The following is a 25,134-nucleotide window of genomic DNA, read 5'->3' as shown; positions in this document are numbered from 1 at the left end:
AACTACTTATGTCTATCCCGTAGGGAAAGTTCCACCCCCCACAAGTATCTCAACCTAAATTAAGCCTAAATTGTGACTATATTCTCCTACTATGGTTATCTAACATTAGCTTAAGATAACTACTTTACTATCATCTCTCAAACTTAAGTAGAACATTGGATTGGTTTAAAGAGAGTGAGAAATGAGGGGGAGTAATATGCATCAACCACTTAATTAATAAGGTATAGTCTCAACTCAACCCTCCTAAAATAACATTGATTTGGATCTAGGATGACACACTAGGATAGTTGACATTAGATCATTCCTAACTTGACCTAATCTACCATTTCAGATTTTTAATGGAATTCTCTTGGCTAGCGAAGACCACTTTGCTGTATAAAAAATCCATGGGCAATTTAAACATCCCCTTCACTTGAAAAGTAGCTTTAGTTTTCTAACTAACCTAACACAATTTATCCACGTCTCTTTGCACTCTTCATTTTTGTTCTCTCCCCCTTCTCTTTCTTTCTCTCTTTCTCTTTCTTTGTTGCCCCTCTCTTTGTTTCTCTCTGCCCCCTCATATTTTCTCACCCATTCTCCTCTCTCCCTCCCTCTCTCTCTCTTTCTCTCTTTCTTTGTCATCTTTCATGTTTATTCTCTCTCTCTCATTCTCTCTTCCTTTTCCTTTCTTCTTCTCCCTCAATGCACCTCATTCTCAAGAAAAACAAATAAAAGAAAAGAAGAAAGAACAAGAACAAACCAAGAGGAGGCAATGTACTTACCGTAAAGGCCCGAGGATGGATTCTTAATCTCCTCTTCGGCGACGGCCCCTCTTCTTCATTTCTTGCATTTCTCCCTCTTCTTCTTCACGAAATGGTGGTGGCAGTGGTGATGGCAATGAGAAGCTCTCCTTCTCCCTCTCCCTCCCAAAACCACAATCTCTTTCACTCTCTCTTTCGCTCTCTCTCAACGGAAAAATGCCACGCTCGGGTTTTGCCCTCTTTTTTTTCTCAAAGTGGCATTGCTATTTGTGTTGCATTTGCAATGCAAATAGTGACACCACTAATTTGTGTCAGAAACACCCGTTTGCTATATCCCTATTCCCTTGTAGTGATCCATATGTTAGCATCTAGTGGATCTAACATCAAAGATACTAGAGAAGCAGTAGCAAATAATAGTCTACCTTACTAAAAAATAGTGTCAAATAGCAAATTGGTATGCAAAGAGGAGAAATATACATGAAAATATCATGTTAGACAATAGAAGTAGGTTGACTAGGCTACTCAAGATTCCTATATGTCACCGTTTTTGAAGTCTCTATAGTATCTTCATCCCTTTTCCAATTTTCCTTCACAATTACATAGACTATATTTTGCAATTTAGCTAGATAAGCATACATTGAGAAGAAATCAATTAGTGAGTACCATCTTGTCATGTCACAAATGTGTGTACATGCATTAGTTAAATCACTTCTTGATAATTTTTCGTTCTCAGCTACATGCATTGCATGAGACTATATGTTATTTTTGTGACCAAGCATAACATACCCAAGAGCTTTCTCTATCTATAATCCAAATGTAGCAACATGCATTGTTGTATATGCATTTTTAGCAACCATATCATCTAATAATTTTTGTGTTCCTCATTTCCCAAAGTTCAAAGAAAGAGAAATACATGTTTCTTTCTAATGAATTTTTCCATATTTCCAAAAGATTAAATCATGTTCTAATGTATCATAATATCTGTCACAATCATGCCTCTCATGCTAAGACCTATCACACCATCTATAGTAATGAACAAAGCTTCCATTATGAGGAGAAGCCATATGTGAGCCTGGATATTAGTTGAGTCCTGACTTGTATGTCAGATGAAGTCTATGTGATCGGATGGCAAAAAGGTGACCATTGTGGATCTAATCTTTGGGTTAGATAGAGTAGTTAAGCTAGTAGCAACTTAAGGCACATTGCATCGAGTTGCGGGGTACGGGAGTTATTAGGGGTCCCTATTTTGGGGTTCGCGATTGGTCCAGGGTCCACGGAAGCGCCCCTTGGCTGGGGGGTCCCAAGGGGGCCAGCGACCCCCTTTGGTGAGGGTCCGAGGGCAGCATCCCCGGCTGATGGTAAAGGAAATATTCCCTATCCGACTAGTGGAGGCTCATATGGTAGGTCAATCAAGCCAACCTAACCACCTTCGCAGGCTATAAAAGCTAAACCCCTTCACAGCCATATAGTATCTATCTTTCACCTAGTCAAAGTTGTTCCAACTAGCCTTAAGCTCTTCGCTTATCTTCTGTCTAGATCGCCATCTACGCTTCATAGTGGAAGTGCACTGGTGGATAGAGCCATCTTTGTATTAGTTGTTTGGAGCTAAATAATTTTTTTATGCTCCTATTATATGTTGTGTACTCTCTATCTCTTTCTCAGATTCTGTTTGCTGCGCTATGTAATTTTTACATGTATCAGAGCCTAAGGGGCTCTAGGGATTGAAGAGTGTGCAAGAGGCAAAGGATTCAACAGTAAAGAGGAACGATGTCGTCTTCCAAAAGTGGTTCTAGCACATCAAGAAGTGGTGTTGGAGGTGGTGTTGTTGTACCGGCTACTCAAACACTGAGGCTTCGTCCACCAACCTTCAGTGAAGGCAAGTTAGATGGTACAAACTAGACCTTGTGGAAGTTCAAAATTACAACTATCCTTGATTCTTATGAGCTTTTGGAGACTGTGCTAGGGACTAATGCAGAACCACAGCCTACCCTCGACCCATCAAATTTTAGTGTGATGATTCCTCTGAATGAAAACCTTCTATGAGCTTGGAAACGAAGGAATATAGATGCATTGTGTTCCTTAGTTACAAGCTTGGAAACGAAGGAATATAGATTCAGCACATACAACCAAGGCATTAGAGGCTTGGAATGTACTCAGGAGTCAATATGAAATGTGAAACCAAACAAGGATTCAAAACTTGGAGAATCAACTATAGCTGAGAAGTTTGCGGAAGGAGAGATAGCTGAAACATTCATCACTCAGATTAAGGATCTGCGTGACCAGATGACTGGCAATGGGATACAAAAGACTAGCGAGCCCAGAGCATGGCACCAACGAATAGATAAGTTCTTTTTAAGCTTAAACTTCAAAAGATATGCCTCAAATGCTAATTTGTATATTTACAGGGATGGTGAAAAGTATGTAGTCATTGTCATATATGTGGAAGACCTTCTTATTACATGTGACTATGAAGGTATGATCAACCAAACTCGAAAGCTTTTGAGTTTTGAGTTTGAAATGACAGACTTGGGCTTGCTACACTATTGTTGGGGGATTGAAGTCTGGCAAGAGCCTGGAAAGATCTTCATCTCTCAAAAGAAGTATCCATGGGAGATCTTGAAGGCATTTGGCATGATCAAGTGCAAGGAGATAGCTACACCTATGGAGGTGAATACAAAGTTATCCGTTGAGGATACATCAGTACTAGCAGACATTGGCAGGTACAGGAGGTTGGTAGGTAGTCAGATCTACTTGTGTAACACCAGACCAAATATCAATTTTTTTGTTGGTGTTTTGAGCGGGTTCTCAAACAAACCTCATGAGAGTCATTGGAAAGCTGGGATGCGGGTGCTCATATACTTGAAGAAAACTCTCGACTAGTATGGTATCACATACAGTTCCAGAACTTCTCTTGGGAGTGTGACTCAGATTGGGTAGAAGACAGTGATTTCAGGAAGTCAATTTCTCGTTATTGTTTCTCTTTGGGTTTAGGAATTTTCTCTTGGATTAGTAAGAAGCAACCAACAGTGGCATTGTCTTCTACCGAAGCAGAGCAGAAGGCAGCTTGTTTTATTGCATGTGAAGTAGTATGGTTGAGAAGGATCCTATGGCATATGGGAGTGCAAGATGAAGAACCAACTATGCTGAGATGTGACAATCAGAGTTGCATCGCCATTGCCAAAAATCCAGTGTTTCATGCATGCACCAAACAAATAGAGATACAGTGTCACTATGTGCGTGATTTGATCGAGGATGGGATAGTGGAACTGGTCTACTGCCCAACATAGGAGAATGGAGCAGATATCTTTAGTAAAGCACTTACAAAGGATCTGCTTCAAGTACATCTTCAGAGACTCGGCATTGGGCCGAGAATATTGAGGAGGTGTGTTAGATCTGCTCAATGCCCCACCCTCATAAGGTGCCACCAATGATCCATGGTGCTCAAAGTTGTAAGGTCCCCATCATGAGGAGAAACCATATGTGAGCACGGATATTGGTTAAGTCCTAACTTGTACGTCATATGAGGCCTATGTGACCAGATGGCAAAAAGGTGACCGTTGTGGGTCTAATCTTTGGGTTAGACAAAGTAGTTAGGCCGGTGGCCACTCAAGGAACATTGCATCAAGTTGCAGGGTAAGGGAGTTATCAAGGGCCCCTATTTTGGGATCCAAGGGCCGTAGAAGCGGTCCTTTCTGCGGCCCTTGGTTGGTGGGTCCCATGGGGGCTAGCAGTCTCCCTAGCTGGGGGGGTCCTAGGGGGGCCAACGACCGCCTGGCGGGGGTCTAGGGGCAACGTCCCCGGCTCGATGGTAAATAGAATATTCCTTGGAATATTCCCTCGCGGACTAGTGGAGGCTCATATGGTAGGTCAATCAGGCTTACCTAACCGCCTTCACGGGGTATAAAAGCCCTTCATAGCCAACTATCGTCTATCTTTCACCCAATCAAAGTTGTTCCAGCTAGCATTAAGCTCTTCACCTATCTTCTATCTAGGTCGCCATCTAAGATTCATAGTGGAAGTGCACAGGTGGACTGAGCCATCGTTGTATTGATTGTTTGGAGCTAAAGAATTTTTTACTTCTCCTCTTATCTGTTGTGTACTCTCTATCTCTTTCTCAGATTCTATTCGTTGCGCCGTGTAATTTTTACAATTACTCAGGCTTGTGTAGAGAAATTTGGACTTTGAACTATTGAAGGATCAAAGTTTTGAATCAAGCTTGCTAATCATGCTAAAGTGAGGTTCTTAGGTATCATTCAAAATTTGATTGCACCACTACTGCCGATCCTCAACTACAATACCACTTCACCATTTGCAAACCTTGCATCATCCTCTCTGCCATCACCTACCATGCGGTAGTATCCATGTTGTTATCATCACCTATGTCGTAGCTATACTGTCCTCGCATTATGGTGCCACCACCATCACCATCCACACCATCTATTGGGTGGGTGGGCATAATGCAAAAAAGGAGGCACACACGAAGCAAGAAGCGAGGAGAGGAAAAGCACCACCTACAAGAAAGAGGCAAGGAGGACAAAAGGGTAGTGGCAAGTTAGGATGAGCCATCCTTCGAGAGGAAGCACCGTCGATGAAAGGAAATGATTCACCCAGTGGGAAGCATAAAGGCCTCACAGACCTAGTGTAGAAAATAGAAAAGACTCCATAACAGAGAGAACACAAAGTACGTAGGGAACGCATTACGATTCTTTGATCTATTCTTCCATATAGATAATGAACAGTTACACCCAAATATAGAGAGAGACACGTGTATGTTTGGATCATGGTCCTCATTCACACATGACCATTAACACCATTCAACACTCCCCCTTAATGGGAGTAGTGTGAATGTCTTGATTAAACAAAATAACTAAAACTGAGATGCACCCCATTTTCCTTAAGGGTTCATGGTGCTTCACAGCCTAAAGTTACATACTATAATGTTTACAAGCATTATAATTCATTCAACCCAAATCTAATGTTGCTTTGATAATTAGCAACATCAATGACTTGGTCTTCATATTCTTCTTCTGCATCACATGATTGAAGTTGAAGAACAACAAATGCCATTGAATTGCTTTCTCGTTCCATTGATCGCCTTTACTCCCCCTCAATCGGATGAGAAAGGCAAAGAGGACAAAATAAACACCTTGATCTTGAGAAATAATATCCATAAATTGAGCATCATCACTATTCGTATCCATAGATGCAGCAAGATCTGCTTTTGAATCAGCAACATGATCTACTTCTTCACAATCATTGCCAAGATTAGAAATTTCTTTAGAAACAAAGTAGGCATGCATCTTGGTGGCCAACACCTCATATGTCTCCCGGATTGAAAGCTGCATGGTCTAGAAAGACCAAGAAGATCTTAGATTGAGGAATGGGACCACACTAGGCAGCAGGATTTGTTGATGGATCATGGAAGACTTCACCATCTGGAAAAAAGTAAAAGCCATGAGTGCCATCTTCAGATGAAAGTAGCGAGGTGCAAAATTGATTGCCCGAAGAAGATGTCACAAACTCCTTGGCTACTTGCTATAGCACCAGCTTCTCTAGGGCCAAGGAAACACTTGGGAAGACGAAGCATTTGAATCAATTCAGCCTTCATCTTCACCGGGCCCTGAGCTGAGAAATGGAAATAGGTGAGGCTGTCCATAGCAAGAATATCACTGCAGGAAGATAGATCATAGGCCCCTTCAAAAAAGGAATTATCTTTTGGTAACCTTGTTGGCGCATGAAGAAGAAGGACAAGGCTTGACAGTGAAAGACATTGAGGCATGTGCTCATGAGGAATTGGGATTTGTTTTGCGCATTCAACCAGCACACACAAAGAAGAAATCATGGCTAGAAGAATTGCATATTCTTGACCATGACCACTTAAGACTCCCAGGTCTATTGCAAGAAGCAAGACGAATCGACGAGAGGGAATTCGGAGAAGAGGAGTTTGGATTTGGACAACTTGGTTGGGCTCATTGCACATCGACTCAGAGGTTGTGGCTAGTTAGAGCAAGATGCTTTCTTCTACATCTTGGCCATCGATGTTATGCTCAGAGGGTGCCTTGGCACTCGTTGCTTTTGGGCAAGTTGATTTCTTCTGTCGCTCTCATAATTTGGGCGCCAGTGGGAGTTTCATGGTTGCCATCCTGTTGGGCGCCAGTGGGAGTTTCATGGTTGCCATCCTGTTGACAACTCAATCGCCCAAAGGGTGCAAAGATCGAGACACCTTAGTGATCAATATGCAAGATTTTGTTATCTGTGACAACAAGGAGATTCGTTGATGGTGGGTAAGCACAGGGAATAGTCGCAACCCCTAGATACCATGTGGAATAAGAGAAAAGACTCCATACAGAGAGAACACAGAGTACACAGGGAACACATTGTGATTCTTTGACATGTTCTCCTACATAGATAATGAATAGTTGCACCCAAATATAGAGAGAGAGACGTGTTTGTTCAGAACACAGTCCTCATTCACACAACACGACCATTAGCACCATCCAACACGTGGGTGGTAGAGTGGCGGTATTGGGATTGTTTTGAGTATATTAATCATGCCTTTTAAAAGCTTTGAGGTATTTCGCAAGCTTGTAGAGGTCGAATTTTGAGTTACCAGAGACGAGAACCAGTCACACTAACCTATATTGCCACAATGCTAGACATTTTTATTGTACGCTTTTAAGGTTGTGCATTCCTATTATTTTTTAGCCCAAAAAATATATTGTTTAGATATTAGGGATAAGGGAGCTGCACACAAAAAGGGAATAATCTATGGATGCAATATGCTATTTTGAGTACAAGATCATTAAATTTTTATAAATGCATGCATTGGGAAAATCCCTCCCAATGTATGCCAGGAGGATTGCACCCAATTTGTGTCATGCTTCACTTTTTGCATGTCTATTTATTTTTCTTTGTGCTCAATTTTAAGGTTGTGCATTAGTATTATTTTTTAGCCCAAAAATGTTGTATAGATTTTTTGGATTTTTTTAAGATATTAGGGAGAAGGGAGCTTCACACAAAAAGAGAATAAATCATGGATGCACTATGCTATTTTGAGTGCAAGATCATTACATTTTTATAAATGCATGCATTGGAAAAATCCCTCCCAAGGTATGTGAGGAGGATTGCACCCAAATTTGTGCCATGCCTCACTTTTTGCATTTGTCTCTTTATTTTTCTTGGTGCTCAATTTTAATTTGTGTTGTCTATGAATTTTGGGTTCATGGTGGATTTTTAACAACAAGAAATATGGATCATGGACATGTGTGGTACTCATTAGAAGGAAGGTAAATGTATAAGATAATAATTGTTGATGAGAAATGTAGGGGATTTTGAAGTTTCATAACTTGCACAATTATTGTTCTCTTGTACCTATACAGAAACAATGTGCTCTCCTTGGGGTTGCGCCTACCTAACTACACAATAGACGTGATGGTAATGATAAAAGTGTAAATGCATTGGGAAATGGCTCTGATGCTAAGAAGCCTACGCTCCTTGGTTAGGTCCCACACTCAAGCATTGAGTTGGCCAAATGGGTGGATGGTGCAGTGCAATTGAGGGTGATGAGTGTGCTAAGCAAGCCTAGGGTGACTTGCGCATGATATGCAAGTTGACCTCTCAATTTTCACATTTCTATAAGGGTGTCAACAATAGTATACGCTTAATCGTTTGATCTTTGAGCTTTGCTAGCATTGCCTTAAAGATTGCAGTGTAGCCTTCTCTCCTCACTACCTCTTGGATAGCCTTTCCATGTACTTGATTGCAATCTACAAATTGTTGCATAGCCTTACATTCACATTTCTTATCTTTTTCTTTTTGAGCATGCTCTAGGCAACAATAGCTAATAGTAGGCCCTTCATTAGGTTGATTTGTAATGTGTTATATGAATGTTTTCTTTGTCGAGATCTAATACAATCCTATAATAAGTAACAATTAACCAAAAATATATGCATTTCTCTTTGACAAGGGCTAGAAAGAAACTAGTATTAGCTAATTTTAAATTGCTCATTGAGTTGTACACTTGAAATCCTCCACTTCCAAGCTTAATCTTATGATGTATTCTCCATCGATTTGTCTTTCCACAAGAGGATTGAGTGTTGTTATGATCTCTCTCTTTATAAAAAGATATTTGAGTTGTATGATGGGTACTTGTGTTTGCAACATAGTGTGCTTGTTGATAGAGGTACTTGTACATTTCACTTGTGGCATGTGTGTGTGTGTGTGTGTGTGTGTGTGTGTAACATATATATACACACATACCAACAAATATACCTACCTACCTACCTACCTAGAGGCACTTTCTAACCATCACCTGCAAACTTTAGAAGTTGTGCTAGATAGGTAAATGGTGGAATTGAGTTTCTTATTAGACATTTTGGACATATTATAACACCATGCCATAAATCCATATGATGCAAGCCGTGCATCTCCACTTGATCCCTTTGAGTAGTGTGTTAGAGTTGACCTTTTCTTTGTTTTTTTGTAGGAGCATATTCTTCCTCAAGCTTGACATGAAAATCGTGCACTTTTATTTTGTTGGACTCCTTCGCCTAGATTAGAAGTTGCAATGGTTTCAATAGCTTAGAACCTAGAATCGTCATAGGTGTATTGTTTTGATCAAAGAAAACCACGTGAGACGACAACAATGTCCAAAATTTTTAAATGATTTGGAGGATACCTTAGGAGGAGGTTGGATGGCTTGCTTTTAATGATGAGACATACACCATCAATGAAAAAGTATTTGCATGGGTCTCTTTAATGCACATATTCTAAGTTAGTCCTTTGGAGAATCAATTTATAATTAGTAACATATATTATGTTGGTTCTTCTTTGTTTTACTTTGTGATTTTACATATTTGGAGATTTGAGTAAATAGGAAAAATGGCAATTTCTATGAAGGCACCAAAAAATTTCACAACTCCACCTACTCCCCTCTACCCTTGCCTACATACACTTATTTGCCTCCAACCCCTCTCCACCATTAGCTAGAACATTCCTCCACTATCGCCTACTATCCTCCATCTATATTTAAGTTGGATACTTGCTTGTGTTGAGTTCCATGCAAGTTGGGGGTAATTGTAGACATGGGAAAAGTAGTGGAAGTACATCTCTTTTCCTTGTGAGGACTCATTTAGACCATCAATGCTATATGTTTAGAGGGAGAAATTTTTCTAGATAGTGGTCGATATCCATTCAAGCATACATTTGTTTTTTTTTCCATAGTGGTTCAATTATTTAGTCTCTGCTATCAAGGTGAGATTCCCATTTCATCATGATGCTAGCTTCCTAGTCCATTCAATCAAAGTAGGACTATCAAAAGTGACATCTTCAAATGGCTACAATGTCCTTACCCAAAACATTTGACACACATTTTGAAGAGTGCTTTCTATCTTTCTCCCCTTCAATTGTAACATCTCATCTCCTTGTAGGAATCAAGTATTGGTGCTTGGAATATGATTTGAGTTGAATTTGTGCCATATTCAATGGGTTGGGGCCTGACTCTGCTACTTACATATTGGAGTGTGATTTAGATAAGACATTATTGAATATTATTGGATGATATTTTTGAAGCTTTGACCAGCTCTTATTTGGCTATCTTGGACATTGATGAGCTACTACTTGCTGGAGAGTTTTCTCATACTTTTTTACATCATTGATGTCTTATTTGTGCATTAGTTGAGATTGGGTTATTCATGGTTCTCTTTTAGATCTTGCAATGTTGTGAATATACTCTCTCTCCAAATCTATCGAGCCCACCATTCTTTCAATATCATGATATTTGTTTAACATCCCAAATATCACATCATCAATTGATACTCCATATTCTTCAATCAATTATCTTGAAGATTACTCTCAAATTTTTAAACCTTACTAAGTGAGTGATATGCCACCAACCACTAAAGTAAACAAACCATAAAGAGTGAGATTTCAACAAAATGATTGACCAACTAGCATAGGAAATGTAGCACACATCTCACCGCTGTAGTACACATCTCACTCCTCCACAACCCTCCTAATTGTCCTTTCCAATATCTTGTACATTATCCACTATGGTGGGCAACCGATTTAATATCCTCACCCTCCTCATAAGGTTTGATTTGAATGACTCTCTTCTTGTCATAGTGATGAATGTCTCCTATTGTTATTTGGGTCAACAAACTACCTTCTCTATACCGTGGAGACATAGCCATTGAATTGCCTACATCTCCAAAGAGCTACGAGAATGGAGCAAAGGTATGATGGAAATCTTTGGTTGGAATTTTAACCTTACTAAGAGAGTGATAATGCCACCAATCATCTAAGATATGCCACCAACCATCTAAGTGAACAAACCATAGAGTGAGATTTTAATAAATTGACTGACCAATTCAATTCACATGTGAAATAATCGATGAGGTTTTGGTAGCAAAAACCACGATAAGAGGCACATGCACATCATGAATATCCATCTATAAAAAAAAAGACTCCAAACCAAACATGAGCCTATGATTGATATTGGCCTAAGAACATATGTACAATGTTACCATGTTAACTATTAACCATGTAAAATAGCAAGACATGCTACCCTCTTAGAGCATCACAACGTACATCTTACATTCAAATTTATTCGAGCCCATCATGTTCAAGAACCATGTTTCAAAAGAAAGCTCGACACATTTCGAAAGGCATCTCTCCCCATATGGGAACTTCTTTAACCAAGCTCTTACAAATTGATCAAAAAATGGCTTGTCTATTAATGCTGTTACACAAATACACCACCACAGCTCAATGATCACCTCAGAGATGAGTTACTCAAATAGAATCAATCACCACAAGCCTAAGCTTTTGCTTGTTATCCAAATGCATGAGTTCACCTATCCAAATGCATGCATGAACTCGAGAGTGTATACTGAGCAAACTGAAAACATACACCCCACCACACCTCTCTCTCTCTCTCTCTCTCTCTCTCTCTCTCTCTATAAACGCGATCTTTCTACTGCCGCTTGGAAAACCTGGGGAATCATACACGACTAGATAAGTTTAGCAAGGATGGAATTCAAGCTTGCAGAAAAATGATCGATTGTCACAATATACTTGACCTGACTAGTTCTTGTGCTTGCCTTATTAAGTGGGCTGACAGAAGGATTATAATCAAAAGATTCTATCTATTTGTATGTTATTAAGTGAGACATCCCGATTCCTAATTACTTACAGCTTTGATTCCTTCTTCTCAGTCCTTGAGGAACCCTTTGGCTGCCCAATCCCCTCCAGCACACTATACTGCTTCCACAGGGGTATCACACCTTCCAAATACTCCATAAACTTCCACAATCCTACTCTCATTTCCACATTCCCATACCTGTCTGTCCTCTGCTCTGGATACCCAATGCCACATCCAAACAAGCCAGGTGCAATGATACCACAGTGAGCATTGTACGAATGAGAAGGGGGCAGCCCATCTATACCCCCCAGAATCTCCCTCCTGTCAAAGCCTGTTGCATAGATGACCTTTGTGCAGAGGGGCAGATAGTGAGCCATGGATTTCTCATCAGAAAAAGCCCGCTCGAGGCGGTTGGGCAATTCACCATGAAGATTCTCACGGCTCCATCTCGCTGTATCCCCTTTTAACCCTGTATCATCAAACAGTATCCAATTGTCCATGTAAAGGGCATACTTGAGAGGCTCTCTGTAGAGATTGATGACCTTCTTGACAGGGGTGAGCTCTAGGAGGTTTCTGATTAGGATGATAGCACTGTGGGAGGAGCCGAAGACAGCCACAGTGTCAGAAGCTGTGACGGAGGCGGCAAGGAGGGTGGGGTCAAGGGCGGTGGAGAGGGGAATGACGTGGAGGGAGGGGAAGGGGGAGTGGAAGGGGAGGGAGCGGGGGGTGGCGCCAATGGCGAGGATGATGTTGGAGGCGATGACAGAGGCGGGGATTTTGGGGGTGGGGTCGGCAGCGGACGGAGAGGAGAGGATGCACTCCCAGCGGCCGTTGCGCTCACGGAGGCCGTGGACATGGGCTTGGAGGGTAGGGATCTTGCGGCGGAGGGTGGCGGTGATGTCGCGGAGGGGCTGGGCGGCGAGGTCGAGGAGGCAGGTGTGGGTGGGGGGAAGGCGCTGGATCGGGTAGGTGGGTGCCGGGCCGGGGTGGTCGGGGCCACGGCCGGGGGCGGGGGCGGGGGCGGGAGCGGGGGCGGAGGGGAATTCGAAGGAGCGGCAGTGGGCGCAGAAGCGGAGGAAGAGGGCGACGGTGGTGTTGGAAGAGACGTTCTTCCATTTGGTGCCGAAGTCGCCCACCGAGAAGGCGGGGTCGATCCACAGGACCGACGCCGGCTCCACGCATGAGTCCAGGAGCACGCCCACAGCGGCTATGCCGGCAGGCCCGGCGCCCACCACGCACCACTGATACTGCCGCGCTTCCCGTGCGCCTGCCGCACTAAACCTAGGCGTCTCGAGAGGAGGAGGAACCCGGGGAGGACAAGGAGGAGGCGTCATCGTGCACAAGCTCTGCCTCCCCTCCCACATAACCCTCGCATATAATCGCCTCGCCTGTGCCCTCCAGCTCATCCCTCCCCCTCAAACAATTACCATGTACTTGCGCCTTGTTTTCCCATCCTATTTGTAGCCATAACGTGGGTGAATTAGTCCCCATGACCCTTTTGCCGATTCCCTTGTACATTAGTCACCACCATATCCATTGCAAGGTTTCCCACGCTGCTTGGAATTAGTGCTTAGTGTCTACTTGTAGCCATAACTTTGGAATCTTAGTCGCCCCATAACCATTCTGAGGTGATCGATTATCCCTGTGCAACTTTCCAACCCTTTAACATCTCTTCCTAACACAGTAATATGTTAAAGAAAGGTATTATATACATCGGTAACATTGGGAAAGATAGTCCCGGTAATGTTGTTTATGTGAAACTTGCTAGTTTTAGTTTATTCTTTTTAACCCTCTCGCCAAACATATCAATAACCCTTTTAAGGAGAATGAACATTCCTAGCAAGCGCATCTTTATCGTTTGTTCATTACACATTTTGTCTACCTCATTTGATACCACTAGTGGCTTACTAAACATCTTGTTTTACTAAATATCATTAACCATCTATTTGCGACTTATTCACTACACACCTTCTCTAACTTGATACAATCAAACATTTATTTTTGTAGGGAGATAAAGGGGTCAGTACAAAGTGTAGGATAAAATCCCTCAAACATGCAACTTAAACTCCTACATCTCATGACCTTACATAATTGGTAAAGACCTGTAAAAGCTTCTCAAACGTATATTCGTTCTCAATATGCACATAGTAGTATTGAAAATAAGGAACAATTGTGCACAACCTTGTAAGGCCTTTGTATTGGCAACAATAATTAGCCACAACAAAACGCCAAAAACCAAAACAAACCCAAAAAATCATTTATGTTAGCATAATTATTCCATTTGGTCCTTCATAAGAACTAGTTAATGCCATTGTATTGTGAAATTCGGAGTGTCACATATGTCAACAATTTTGATTGCATTCAAGAAGAGTAAGATTAAGAATTACTAAGGCACAACAAGGTGGGCTACATTAAGAAGAGCAATTGTATACAAGTCTAAAATCAAACTATAGTATAAATTTCAAGCTAGAGTAGTCAAATTACAAAAAGTTGAGCACAAAACTTTAGAAAAGGTGGAGAATACAAAAATAGTGGAGCACTTAGAGTTGAGAAAAGTAGTGGAATGTGGCTTTTTTATTCAATGGGAATAAGAAGGAGACCTACCAACCTCTAGCATTGCATGTTTTGTATGAGAGAGGGAGAGAGAGGTCATACATTCACAAAAGAACTTCTACATACTAATAATCAAAATTGTGTTTCACACACAATCAAAAGCTTCTAATTTAGAATCAACAACACGTCACACATATCATTTGGATCATATGTACCCAAATATTGGCAACATTACAAGCCACACAAAAATTTTACTAACATCATACATTATGTATTCATAGCTACCTTGAACTTATATTTCCTAAGGCATGCCATTGTCATTCTATCATCTTTTCAAAAGTACTATCAATACTCTTCTACCCAAATTGCTGGGTTTAAAGGACACATGAGTGCCATTCAATAAATGAAAATCATATAAAAGACTCAAAAGTGTACACATGAACACCCACATACACAGATTCCAATAGTTTTCAACTCTATACATGACAACAACTTATTGACATCCAATCTTAGATGGATAGCATTAGGAGAATGCTAGTAAATGCACAATCTGTAAAGGCATCACAAGGCTCCATATCAAATATCATGTAATAATGACTCTACAATAATTTAGATATGTTCCATGTTGGCATGCAAATAGCCCAAAAATTGATGATGGGAATGGGAAACGCACTACAAACTAGAGATCAAGCAAAAATTCCCCTCATTGCCGAGCATATAGATAAATATAGAGTTGGGGATGATCGTTGTAGCTTCATAGAACAATTTGAACAAGTATGTGATGCTAACAACCTTGTATGCGATGCAAAGCAAGCACAAGCATTTGGACTATGCTTCGGCAAAAAGGAGAGAACTTGGTCCACAAACATTGATGCCACTGAAAAAATTTCTTTCCTTATACTCAATAAGGTTCTTTCTCATTAAGTGATTTGCAACTAGGTATGGGGATAACCTCATTGTGTGACTCATGATCACAAAGCAACAAGAAGAAAACATGAGAGACTGTGTCTCCAAGGTTAGGAGTTTTTTTTTAAAGGATTCCATTGAGAAATACCAATTGCCAAGGCTATCACCAAAGCTTTCATCAAGGGAATCTAAGATGAAAATATTTATAAGACCATGGTAGGAAACAAGAGTTTAAACTAGCAATATTAATGATGTATTGGATGAAGCCATTAAGATCGATGATCTTCATAAAGAGAGGAGTAGGGGTAAGTAAAACATAGCATCCCAGCAAGATCTGCAACATAGTAGAGGCCAAACCAAGGTCAATATAATCCAAGATCTCATGATTGATGTCAAGAAGCAATAATAGGGGCTCTTAAAGATTATAGAAGCCCTAAAATTGTCTTGACCTTATAGGTAGAGTATCTGATGCACACACTATGATAGAGATTACCTCTCCTCAAAATGCTCTAGACAAAATCAAACTTACACTAACTACGGACACTTCATGCATAATGTAGCCTATTAGAAGGCTTTCTACTCATAATACAAACTTTAAATATTGACTATTTAATCCTTACCCAAGCTAGTCTCAACTAGCCTTACCTACCCCACTTAACAAGTAGCCCTTAGATCCAAAACCAATCCCTTAAGAATCTTTAGGCCCTTGGGACTGATCATGACCCACCCCCTAGTGATGATGTCATGTGCTACATTGAAGAACCCATGGAAGACTAGGAGTACACTACACCTTTATGTATTATGATGAAGAAGGCTGCCCCATTCTCATGGACTATTGTCCACTATCTATCATGATGTTGGGACATGGGAAGTGGTGAGGAACGATCCAAGCTCAAGAACCGAGAGCTTGTTGGAGCTGTGGAAAACCATGCCATATATCTTCAAGATATCCTAAAAAGCAAGAACTACCCAAAGATAATGAATTTGGCCAACAGTGTGCTCAATGCAAAATCACTCGCATGTACCCTAATCGTCCTAGTAGAAAGCTCATATGAGTAAGGCAACCATACCCTCAGTATCCCTAAGTCTCCTTGGAGTTGAAATGATTGAGGACAAAGATACTATCCTAGTTCTATACCAATCAATGCTATTATGAGGGCATAGAGTAAGAAAGGAGGAATTAGCATTGTTAGACCAATAACTACTAATGGATCGATAAAAGGAAAAAAAAGTGCCAAGAAAAGAGGGAAATGTACTATCATTAAAATAAAGAGTGAAGGATTGATTGCACTTCAATGAGCCACAACTAGCCATGATAGCATCCCAAACTATAAAGACCACCACAACAACCAAGATAGAGAGACTATCATGACCCATAACAACAACTAGCTTTCATTGATAAAGTGAAACACTAGGTTAAGATGGTGGAAGAAGAGTTATCCACACAATAGGCAATGAAGGGTATGAGTACTTAGAGTAAACATGTTAGTCATATCACACATGTCCACCCCCATTGGCCTATTAGGCTAAATGCACATCGGGACATTGGATGGGACTTCTATTGTTTCAGAAGTTACAATTCACTTTGGCAATAATCTCTCACCTTGTATCTTTGATACTCTACTCTAACTAACCATGCATCCTCCTCTCCAACGCATGAAACAAAGAACACAAGACTAGCTTTGAGTTGTAGTGAACTCACCTATCTTGCCTTCCTAAATTGTAGTACAAAATCTTGAAAGCTAGAAGATGGTTCCATGACCCAAACAACACGATTTGATGTTGTTGCTCCTTCGCATTCACCACCAAGCACAACAAGGATATAGATGGTTCCATGACCCAAACAACACGATTTGATGTTGTTGCTCCTTCGCATTCACCACCAAGCACAACAAGGATGTAGATGCTAATAGAGAATGAGAAGAAGATAAACAAGAAGATGACATAGAGCTTCACCTTCCCTCAATCCATTGCTCAAACACACCTCTTAATCTCTCTCTTTTACTCACTCTCAATAGTGGAAGCAAGATGATAGAATACAAGAACATAATAAAAAGCTTCAATAGTTGCATTGATAAAGCTTTCGTAACATGGATGCACCAAAATGGTAAATATAGTAGAGACCTCCTACCCTTATATAGACTAAAATTACAAATAGGGTTAGATCACTCCTCTAGGGTAGCACCCCATTTGCATTTAAGGATTTACATCTCACTTTGTGTTTTAGGGTTTACATCCCTGTTGTGCTTTAGGGTTTCCACGACTGTGAATTAGGGTTTGCACCCTCTCTTGGGTGTCCTACCCACTTTGAAGCATTTAGGCCAATTAATCCCTAAATTATTATTGCACCTTAACCTAAATAGACCTAGCCTACACTATTATGATTACAACTCCATGTTTGCACTACATACAACAATTGTGGGTGCAACAAATTCAACCATGGGTGATAATACAATGTGCACAAGATTGAGTCTAGCTTTCACAAAACAATATGACCATGATAATAACATATCCATGAAGTAGAAAAATAATACAAGTATCCAAAAATTATTCACTGAAGTGCTCCAAAAACAATATCCTTCTAAAAATAAATCTAGTACTTGCACTTTGACATTCTTTGATGTTGTTCAACTTTAGCCTTTCATTTTACATTCCAGATTTCCTATTAACATTACCTCCCTTCGAGATAGGTGCCAGTCCCATGGCTCTCATGTCAAAGGTAGACATGAAATGCTAGGATGGTAGATGAAGTAGTACTAAAGAAGTAATATTCATGATGGATGAGGAGTCCCTACTACTACTAGTGAAAAACTAGGAATGATGATCATATCCTACTAATGGCACAAATGATGATGTTGGTACTAGGATAGATGGAAGTTGATTTGATTGTTAGTGACACAACTTGTACAATATAGTATTATGGATGGTAATATACTTGACTGATGGTCCTTCCTATTGTATAGAGCGTGAATGGTCATGGAAAATGAATTGGAGATTGTAGAGGATGGGAGTGGATACAGAAATGTCACTATACAAACATTTGTAGGTACAAAGTAAAACCTCACGTGCATCCACTTTCTAAGGGAAAGTGCAATCCTTTAGCCTTATGCACAAACTATTGATATTATTGGTTTGGGAGATGGGTCACTTGAAGTGTTGTTCCACACTTGAGGACCCACAACCATGTATATTATGAGTGTATATGTATATATAGGCTAATACTTAGTCAGAAGACTTCTCTACAAGTTCTTATGTTGATGATGGTTGATGAAGCAAGGGATCTTACACTATTGAAGATAGGAAGAAGTAACATTATGGAGGGAAAAGAGAGTTGTTGAATTAAGGTGTTGGAGAGATTGGCTAATGAAGTAAGGAGTTGCACTACTAAAGATGAGAAGATGTAGCATTACATAGGGAAAAGGGAAGTGTTGATAAAGATGTTGAAAAGACACCGTTGGTGAGACAGAAAAAAGGTGGACTCCAATCCAATAAGCTCTTGTAGCACATGATTCTCCACTAGATCAAACACGTATAGTAGTTGATGCAATCGGGCCCTTTTTGATTGAACTATTATTTTCCAATCTTGCTTCAAAGTTGATTTTTTGGCACTAGGATGAATGAAATGGAAAGCAAAAAAGTGCCACTGAAGGAGATATGTCTAACCAAGGTGAGTTGAGACTCCTTAGGTGCATCACGTGGATTCAAAATAAGGTATTTTTAAAATACCATTTTTATACATTTTTTACATACAAAAGGGTGTGATATAAAGGGGTTATTTACATATTGAATAGAAAAGGGTAATGATTTATTCAAGAAAAATTCACAGATAAGGATATTTATAAATAGGCCTTGAACACATGTGATGTAGAGGATATACATATAGTAACTTCCCCGAGCCTTGATATGCCCTAGGGGAATATGGGGGGATGTTGAGAAAAAGGCTAGTGGGTTAGAGACAGAGCTAGTCGACCAAAGCCATTGGATGCATCCAACTTGGGGACCCCTACGTGTGGTGCAATGCTTGTGAGTGCATATGTCTTCTTCTTCTTTTGTTTTGCTTTTTTATCTTTTTTTTCTGTCCATTTTGTTCTCTCTATATTACCTTCTTTTTTCTCTATTTTTCCCCCTTCTTTGTATGATTAATCACATTTCTATACTACTAGGTATGCAACCTTACAAAGATAAATGGATCTATGAAGTATCTGAAGGCTAACTACTAGTAAATTTGGATCAAAAGTGAAGTTGTGCACTAAAATATGTATGTTGAAGATTGAAAACTAAGCCTGGATATTAAAAGCACAATACATATGTTGAAGAATGAACACTAAGGATGGTTGAATAGATGATAACTTTGTTGTGTTTTTCCATCATACCTGGAACAAAAGTTTAAAGCTCATACCTCTAATCTTGGCCTCAGTAAGATGTAGCATTGTTTCCAAAGTTGGAGGGGCTTTGGCTCTTGTCAGTGCAAAACTTTGAGCTAAATTATAGCATATATAATACAAGGTTAACTAGGGTTAATAATATACAAGATATAATGTTTTTCAATTTTGGGAATCCACTTGTTATAGAACTTGGGATTATACTCTAATTCAGCAAAAATCATAGAAATTACACGATGGAGCTTCGATGCATTGTGCCTTGAGTTGCTACCATTATAACTGCTCTATCTAACCCACATACTAGATCCACAAAGGTCACCTTTTTGCCATTTGGTCACATAGACCTCATTCGATATACACGTCAGGACCCAACCAATGCATGTGTTCACACATGGCTTCTCCTCATAATGGGGGCCTTACAACTTAGAGCACCATGGATCATTGATGGCACCTTACAAGGATGGGGCATTGAGCATATCTAACAAAAGCATCTAAGTCAATTGGTTAGTTAGCTAATCGACAAAGTTAAGTAATCAAATCATTAAGCAAGGAAGGTCCTACAAAGTGACTGCCTAGCTATATATAATTCCTCTTTAGTCAAAATCTTATCAAAATGATAGAACATGGTGAAGTGGTCATGTAGTAAGTTGGGTCAAATTGAAGTGTACTAACTATATGTTGTTGCTCAACCATTGTCATGAGGCAACTACCATTATGAGCAAGCTCAAGTCAATGAGAATATCACTTTTGTAAGAATGGGCTTGAGGAATGGCAATTCTTCTCAATTTGATCAAGAGTTTACTAGTCTTTGATTTTAGTCATAGAAAGATAAGAAGGGATAAGTTGGCAAGTTTACAATTTCTTCTGAGGGAGGTTCTTTAGATACTCATGGCTTGAACCAAAAGACTTTTGTAGAAGAGGTATTCACTCTCTTTCCAAATGGGATGCCAGTTGGAAGTGACTTGAATCACCTCATCATCGGCAAGGCCCAAATTTGACATTACTACATACAACTTGGCATAAGAAATGAATATGGAGTCCAATTCTAGTAGCCATTCTACTTCCATAAGAATTGTCTTTCTTTGCCAAATCAGCAGCTATCCTACTTAGAGATTGACAAACTAGAAAATATTTCAAATGAGTAGGTAGATCAGGTATTGTGGCACTAATATATATATGAGTCTAGGCAACCTTCTCTAAAGTATTCTGAATTCACTTTGCATATCTTAGTCTAACTAGTGGGTGAATTTGGTAGGGATATCAATAGCTTTGGGCTTAGGGTCTAGAGTCTCAAGCATACTACTTTTTGCTATTATATCCTTGTTAGTAGAATGTTTATATACATCACTTTTCTTTATATCATTTGATGTCATTCTGCATGTGATAGAAGCAACAGAAAGATGAGGTTCTATGTTACTCAATGCTAGAATATACTAGTCAGAGAAGTTGGGATTGTATTGAATGAAAGCAAACCTATCAATAATTTGTGGGTCTTGAGTGAGGCAAAATATATTTCTAATGACATCAAGCATCGTGCTACCTTGTCCCAATTGACTTGCAACATTAGCTCTTCCTCTAAAAGGAGTTTTTCACATAAGAGATCTTTTTGGGAAAGTTTAGAAATGTTGATACCACCAATAGTTGCAAGCACTATCAAGATGTAGGGGCTACTTATGCTGGATCATGTAGTGAAGTACATAGTGCTAATCTTTGCTCACCAACAATTGTTAATCAACAACCAATGTTAGCTATTAAACCTCGCTAGTTCCCCTTTGCTTGTCCTACAATAGTGAGTGTAAAATGAGGGAATCAAACAAAGGTCCTTTTGTTTAGCTTCTCGCATAAGCATCATGGCTTCACCTATGACTACTAGATAACATAAACAAATGTGCTCTTATTTTTTCCATGTCAATTGCTTTTCCAAGAGCTTTGCATTGTCTTCTATCAGAGTTTCCATTTTGGAATGAATATATGCAAGAGCTATTGATATGATTATATCATGTAGTTCCTCATGGCACTTCATTACTAATTGATTCTCTTTTTGTGCTCTTTCTTATGCCATCTTTGCTAGGGATCTCTTGACCAACTTTGGTTGAAAATTTAGGAGCTTCTAGTCAAGAAGAGCAAGTCTTGTGAATCATCAGATTCACTATGCTTTCTGAGGCAGAATGCGTATTAATTTGTGATCTTGAAGTACTCAAGGCTTATTCCTTAGCAAAGGTAATATGCTCTTTCTTATGCCATCTTTGGTAGGGATCTCTTGACCAACTTTGGTTGAAAATTTAGGGGCTTCTAGTCAAGAAGAGCAAGTCTTGTGAATCATCAGATTCACTATGCTTTCTGAGGCAGAATGCGTATTAATTTGTGATCTTGAAGTACTCAAGGCTTATTCCTTAGCAAAGGTAATAGTCTTGCTTATAGCCAAGGGCTGTGACTGTGTGGGTTTCACTTTAGAATTGGAAGTAGGAAGTTTTGATTCAATGGATTGGTCAATAGTGATATTCAAATATGACTATGTGCTTGGGTCCTCTAACTGATTGAAAGTAGTCTTGGTCTTGGAATTTCCAAGTTTATTTTTTATAGTACTCTCAAAGGAGATTTTTAATCGTTTGATGATTTCTTGATTGTTCCTTGTGTATCCTTTTTCTTAGAACAGGTAGATGTAGTAGTTTGTGCAGTAGTTGTATTTTCTATTTGAGAAGTTAATGGAAAAAGATTCATTTTTTCTGGGAAACTTCGAATGTTTGGATGGATCAACAACTATCTAAAATGCTTGCTTGTCAATGCTTGAGGGTCCAATCGCATCTTTCCTTGGACCTTCTCCTTCTATGTGAGTAGCATTAGTAGGGAGTGGGTGCTTGGTGTTCTTCTCTTTAGTTGATGGCCTCTCAGACACTATTGGTTCCTCATGTGGATTAGCAACTACCCCAAATGGTTGTGGGCTCAAGTGTTACAAGAACTAGCTTTTCAATCGCCAACTTTTTATTTCAGTTTCCTTAAGTATTGTGGTTCTTGACCTAGATCTATGTTTAGGCCTCTTTGTATTTCTCTTTGATTTTGATGGGACATGGGGTGTGGTCACTAGAGGTGGCTGTATCGAAGGTATAGGCAACCAGATCCATCAATTTCTTGCATAATATCCTTAAGCATGCAACAACTCTTCGGGAAACCATTTTAGCCCTGTGCTCACTCTTCGTTAAAGATTTTGTTTGTATGACTAGGGTCTCCTCTTGCCTTTTAATCAAGTTTTTCCTTTGACAACTTTAGATGGTATTGTATGGTTCCTAGCATCTTGGGTGTTCTCTCTTGGCCTAGGAGGATTCAAACTAAGTTGTTCCTTCTTGTCCTTGCATACTTGGAGCAGTTCCTTTAGAAATCTCTCAACATTTTTACTAGGTTTCTCATTTGTCTCTACAATGAGTTGCTTTCCTTTCCCTTGAGAAAATACAAGGTTTCCCTTACTAAAAGAGATGACAATCTTGATGCTTAGCAAGATCAAGTGTATTCAATGTGCCTGATAGTCTAGTTCGCAATGGGATATGTGTTTGAAAGGTCTTCCAAGAAGGACTTCCTTGTCCATATCTTCATGATTTGGAAGCACATAGAAAATGATGGGGATAGTTTCGATCTCTACAGTCAAGAAAAGTCGACATCTCCCTAGGAGGGAATAGGGTGAACATCCATACAATTTGATAACTGTATTTGTAGGGATGAGTTCAGCAGTCAGTATTTCATAAGCCATAATGTTGTAATCCAAACCTTTAGCAATGAGAGCATCAATGATGAGCTCTCGCTTGGCAATTACTCTAACCCTAAGGTATCAACTCTTTGTCTTCGAGGTTAGTGTTTAAGGCTTTGACCTTCAGATATTAGGCAGAGTCAACTAGGCTAGGGTGTTACTAGATGTCTTTTGTATAAGACAATCATGATACATGTGGGTGATGCCGTGTTCAATGCATCTTAGGTTGGCCTTTATGGATTTATTTATCTCCAATTTCTCTAGTAGTAATGGCCATGGATCTTGTGTTGCTAGCTTTGAATGTTCTCTCTTTGTTGTTGACTCATCAAGTTTTAGGACTTGTGGACTTCTCAATCTAGCCCATTTTTATGTACGTCAATAGAGTATCAAGCTCTCAATAGCTAGATCAAAAACTCTTTAACTCTTCTTGCAAGGTCAAGTTCTTGTGTGTGCTTCTACTCTTTCAAGCATCAAGGCTTACCAATTCCTCTTTGGTCTCTCAATCTTATCTGTTCAAGCTCTTGTCATTCAACTATGTCTCCTCAAATTCTTGACTTTGTGCCCTTCTCTTTGCTCTTGCACTAGATGCAATCATCCTTAGGTTTTGTTTGATATGCTTGTGTACTTGACTTGGGGTATAATGTTTCTAGATTGACAAGGTTAATAAATTGGTCAATGAAACCCTTGAGAGGTGTGGTCTCAAGAATGGGCCTATGTGATGGATTCAAATGTTGATGTTGTAGCAATTGGTTTATGGCTAGGGATTTATTCCCTAGGAGCAAACTGTGACAAAGTGTTTCCTAGGTAGTGTGTGAGTGCTAGTGTGCTAGTGTGCAAGTGGGAGTGTGTGGATCCTAGTGTACCATTGCGAGTGTGGCTAGGGTGTGAGTGCTAGTGTATGAGTCTTGAGTGATCCTAGCGCTAGTGTGGTCCTAGTGGGTGGTCCTAGCATAAGAGTGGTGTGCAAGTATGGGAGTTCTATTCATAGAGGGGAAGTCCAAGTTATGCTATGGGAGTGCTAAGACACATGCAAAGATGTGTTAGTGTGAGTGCATGTGTGAGGTAAGTTAAATAGTTTCTATGTGGGGGGGGTGTATGGTTAGGGTTTTTGTGTGGAGTCTGTATGTGAGGGATTTATGAATTTTTTGAGTGTGAATTGTGTGTTTATGTATGAATGGTTCTAGAATTGAGTGAGGTGGGTAAGTTGGGCTACACATGTGGCCGAGCAGTTTGCTAGTTGGTAAAACATTCAAATGATGACATGTATACCAAAACTAGCATTATGGTTCACAACAATTTCCATGAGTCGACCATCACCACCCATAGGAACATGGCCATGGCCACCTACAAGTGAAAAATCATCAAGTGAAAGATGAATCAAATATATTGGGATGGTGTGTTAGCACTTGAGTAGACAACAACCCAATGCTAGTATCGTGTACACAAAAGCACGTCTACTATAGCCCTTGTCAGCAAAGTGCTTGATTTTCCACATGGGTGTGGCGAGAAGATGGATCGCCCCCAATGATAGGTCACACACTATCCAAGGTCAATACATGCATTGATCTTTCCCTTTACTACATGATCAAAGAGCTTAACACAAGAACCAACTTTCACTTGTGATTTAGAGGAGAACAAGATGTATACCTTACTACATAATATTTTCATCGATTA

The 25,134-nt window shown here is 39.9% G+C and overlaps 1 protein-coding gene across 1 annotated transcript; it reads right to left on the bottom strand.

Annotated features, from left to right (window-relative positions):
- Positions 1-11,317: 11,317 nt before the first annotated feature.
- Positions 11,318-13,424, bottom strand: LOC148025039 (monooxygenase AgnR1-like). The gene is made up of 2 exons (XM_087694735.1): positions 11,932-13,424; positions 11,318-11,731 (listed from the first exon to the last, which is right to left on the bottom strand). Exons 1-2 carry the CDS (start codon positions 13,284-13,286, stop codon positions 11,713-11,715), a joined length of 1,374 nt encoding a protein of 457 aa, XP_087550861.1. The 5' UTR covers positions 13,287-13,424; the 3' UTR covers positions 11,318-11,712.
- Positions 13,425-25,134: the final 11,710 nt, after the last annotated feature.

The sequence above is a fragment of the Lygodium microphyllum genome, chromosome 15 (genome assembly GCF_053477565.2).
Source record: "Lygodium microphyllum isolate KBCC chromosome 15, Lygodium_microphyllum_v1.1.10, whole genome shotgun sequence".
Lineage (NCBI taxonomy): Eukaryota > Viridiplantae > Streptophyta > Polypodiopsida > Schizaeales > Lygodiaceae > Lygodium > Lygodium microphyllum.
Note: the sequence above shows the minus strand (reverse complement) of the source record. Positions and strands in the feature narration are given on the sequence as shown.

Coding starts and splice junctions, on each gene's coding strand:
- LOC148025039 (XM_087694735.1), bottom strand. CDS start 13,286: ATGAGCTGGAGGGCACAGGCGAGGCGATTATATGCGAGGGTTATGTGG.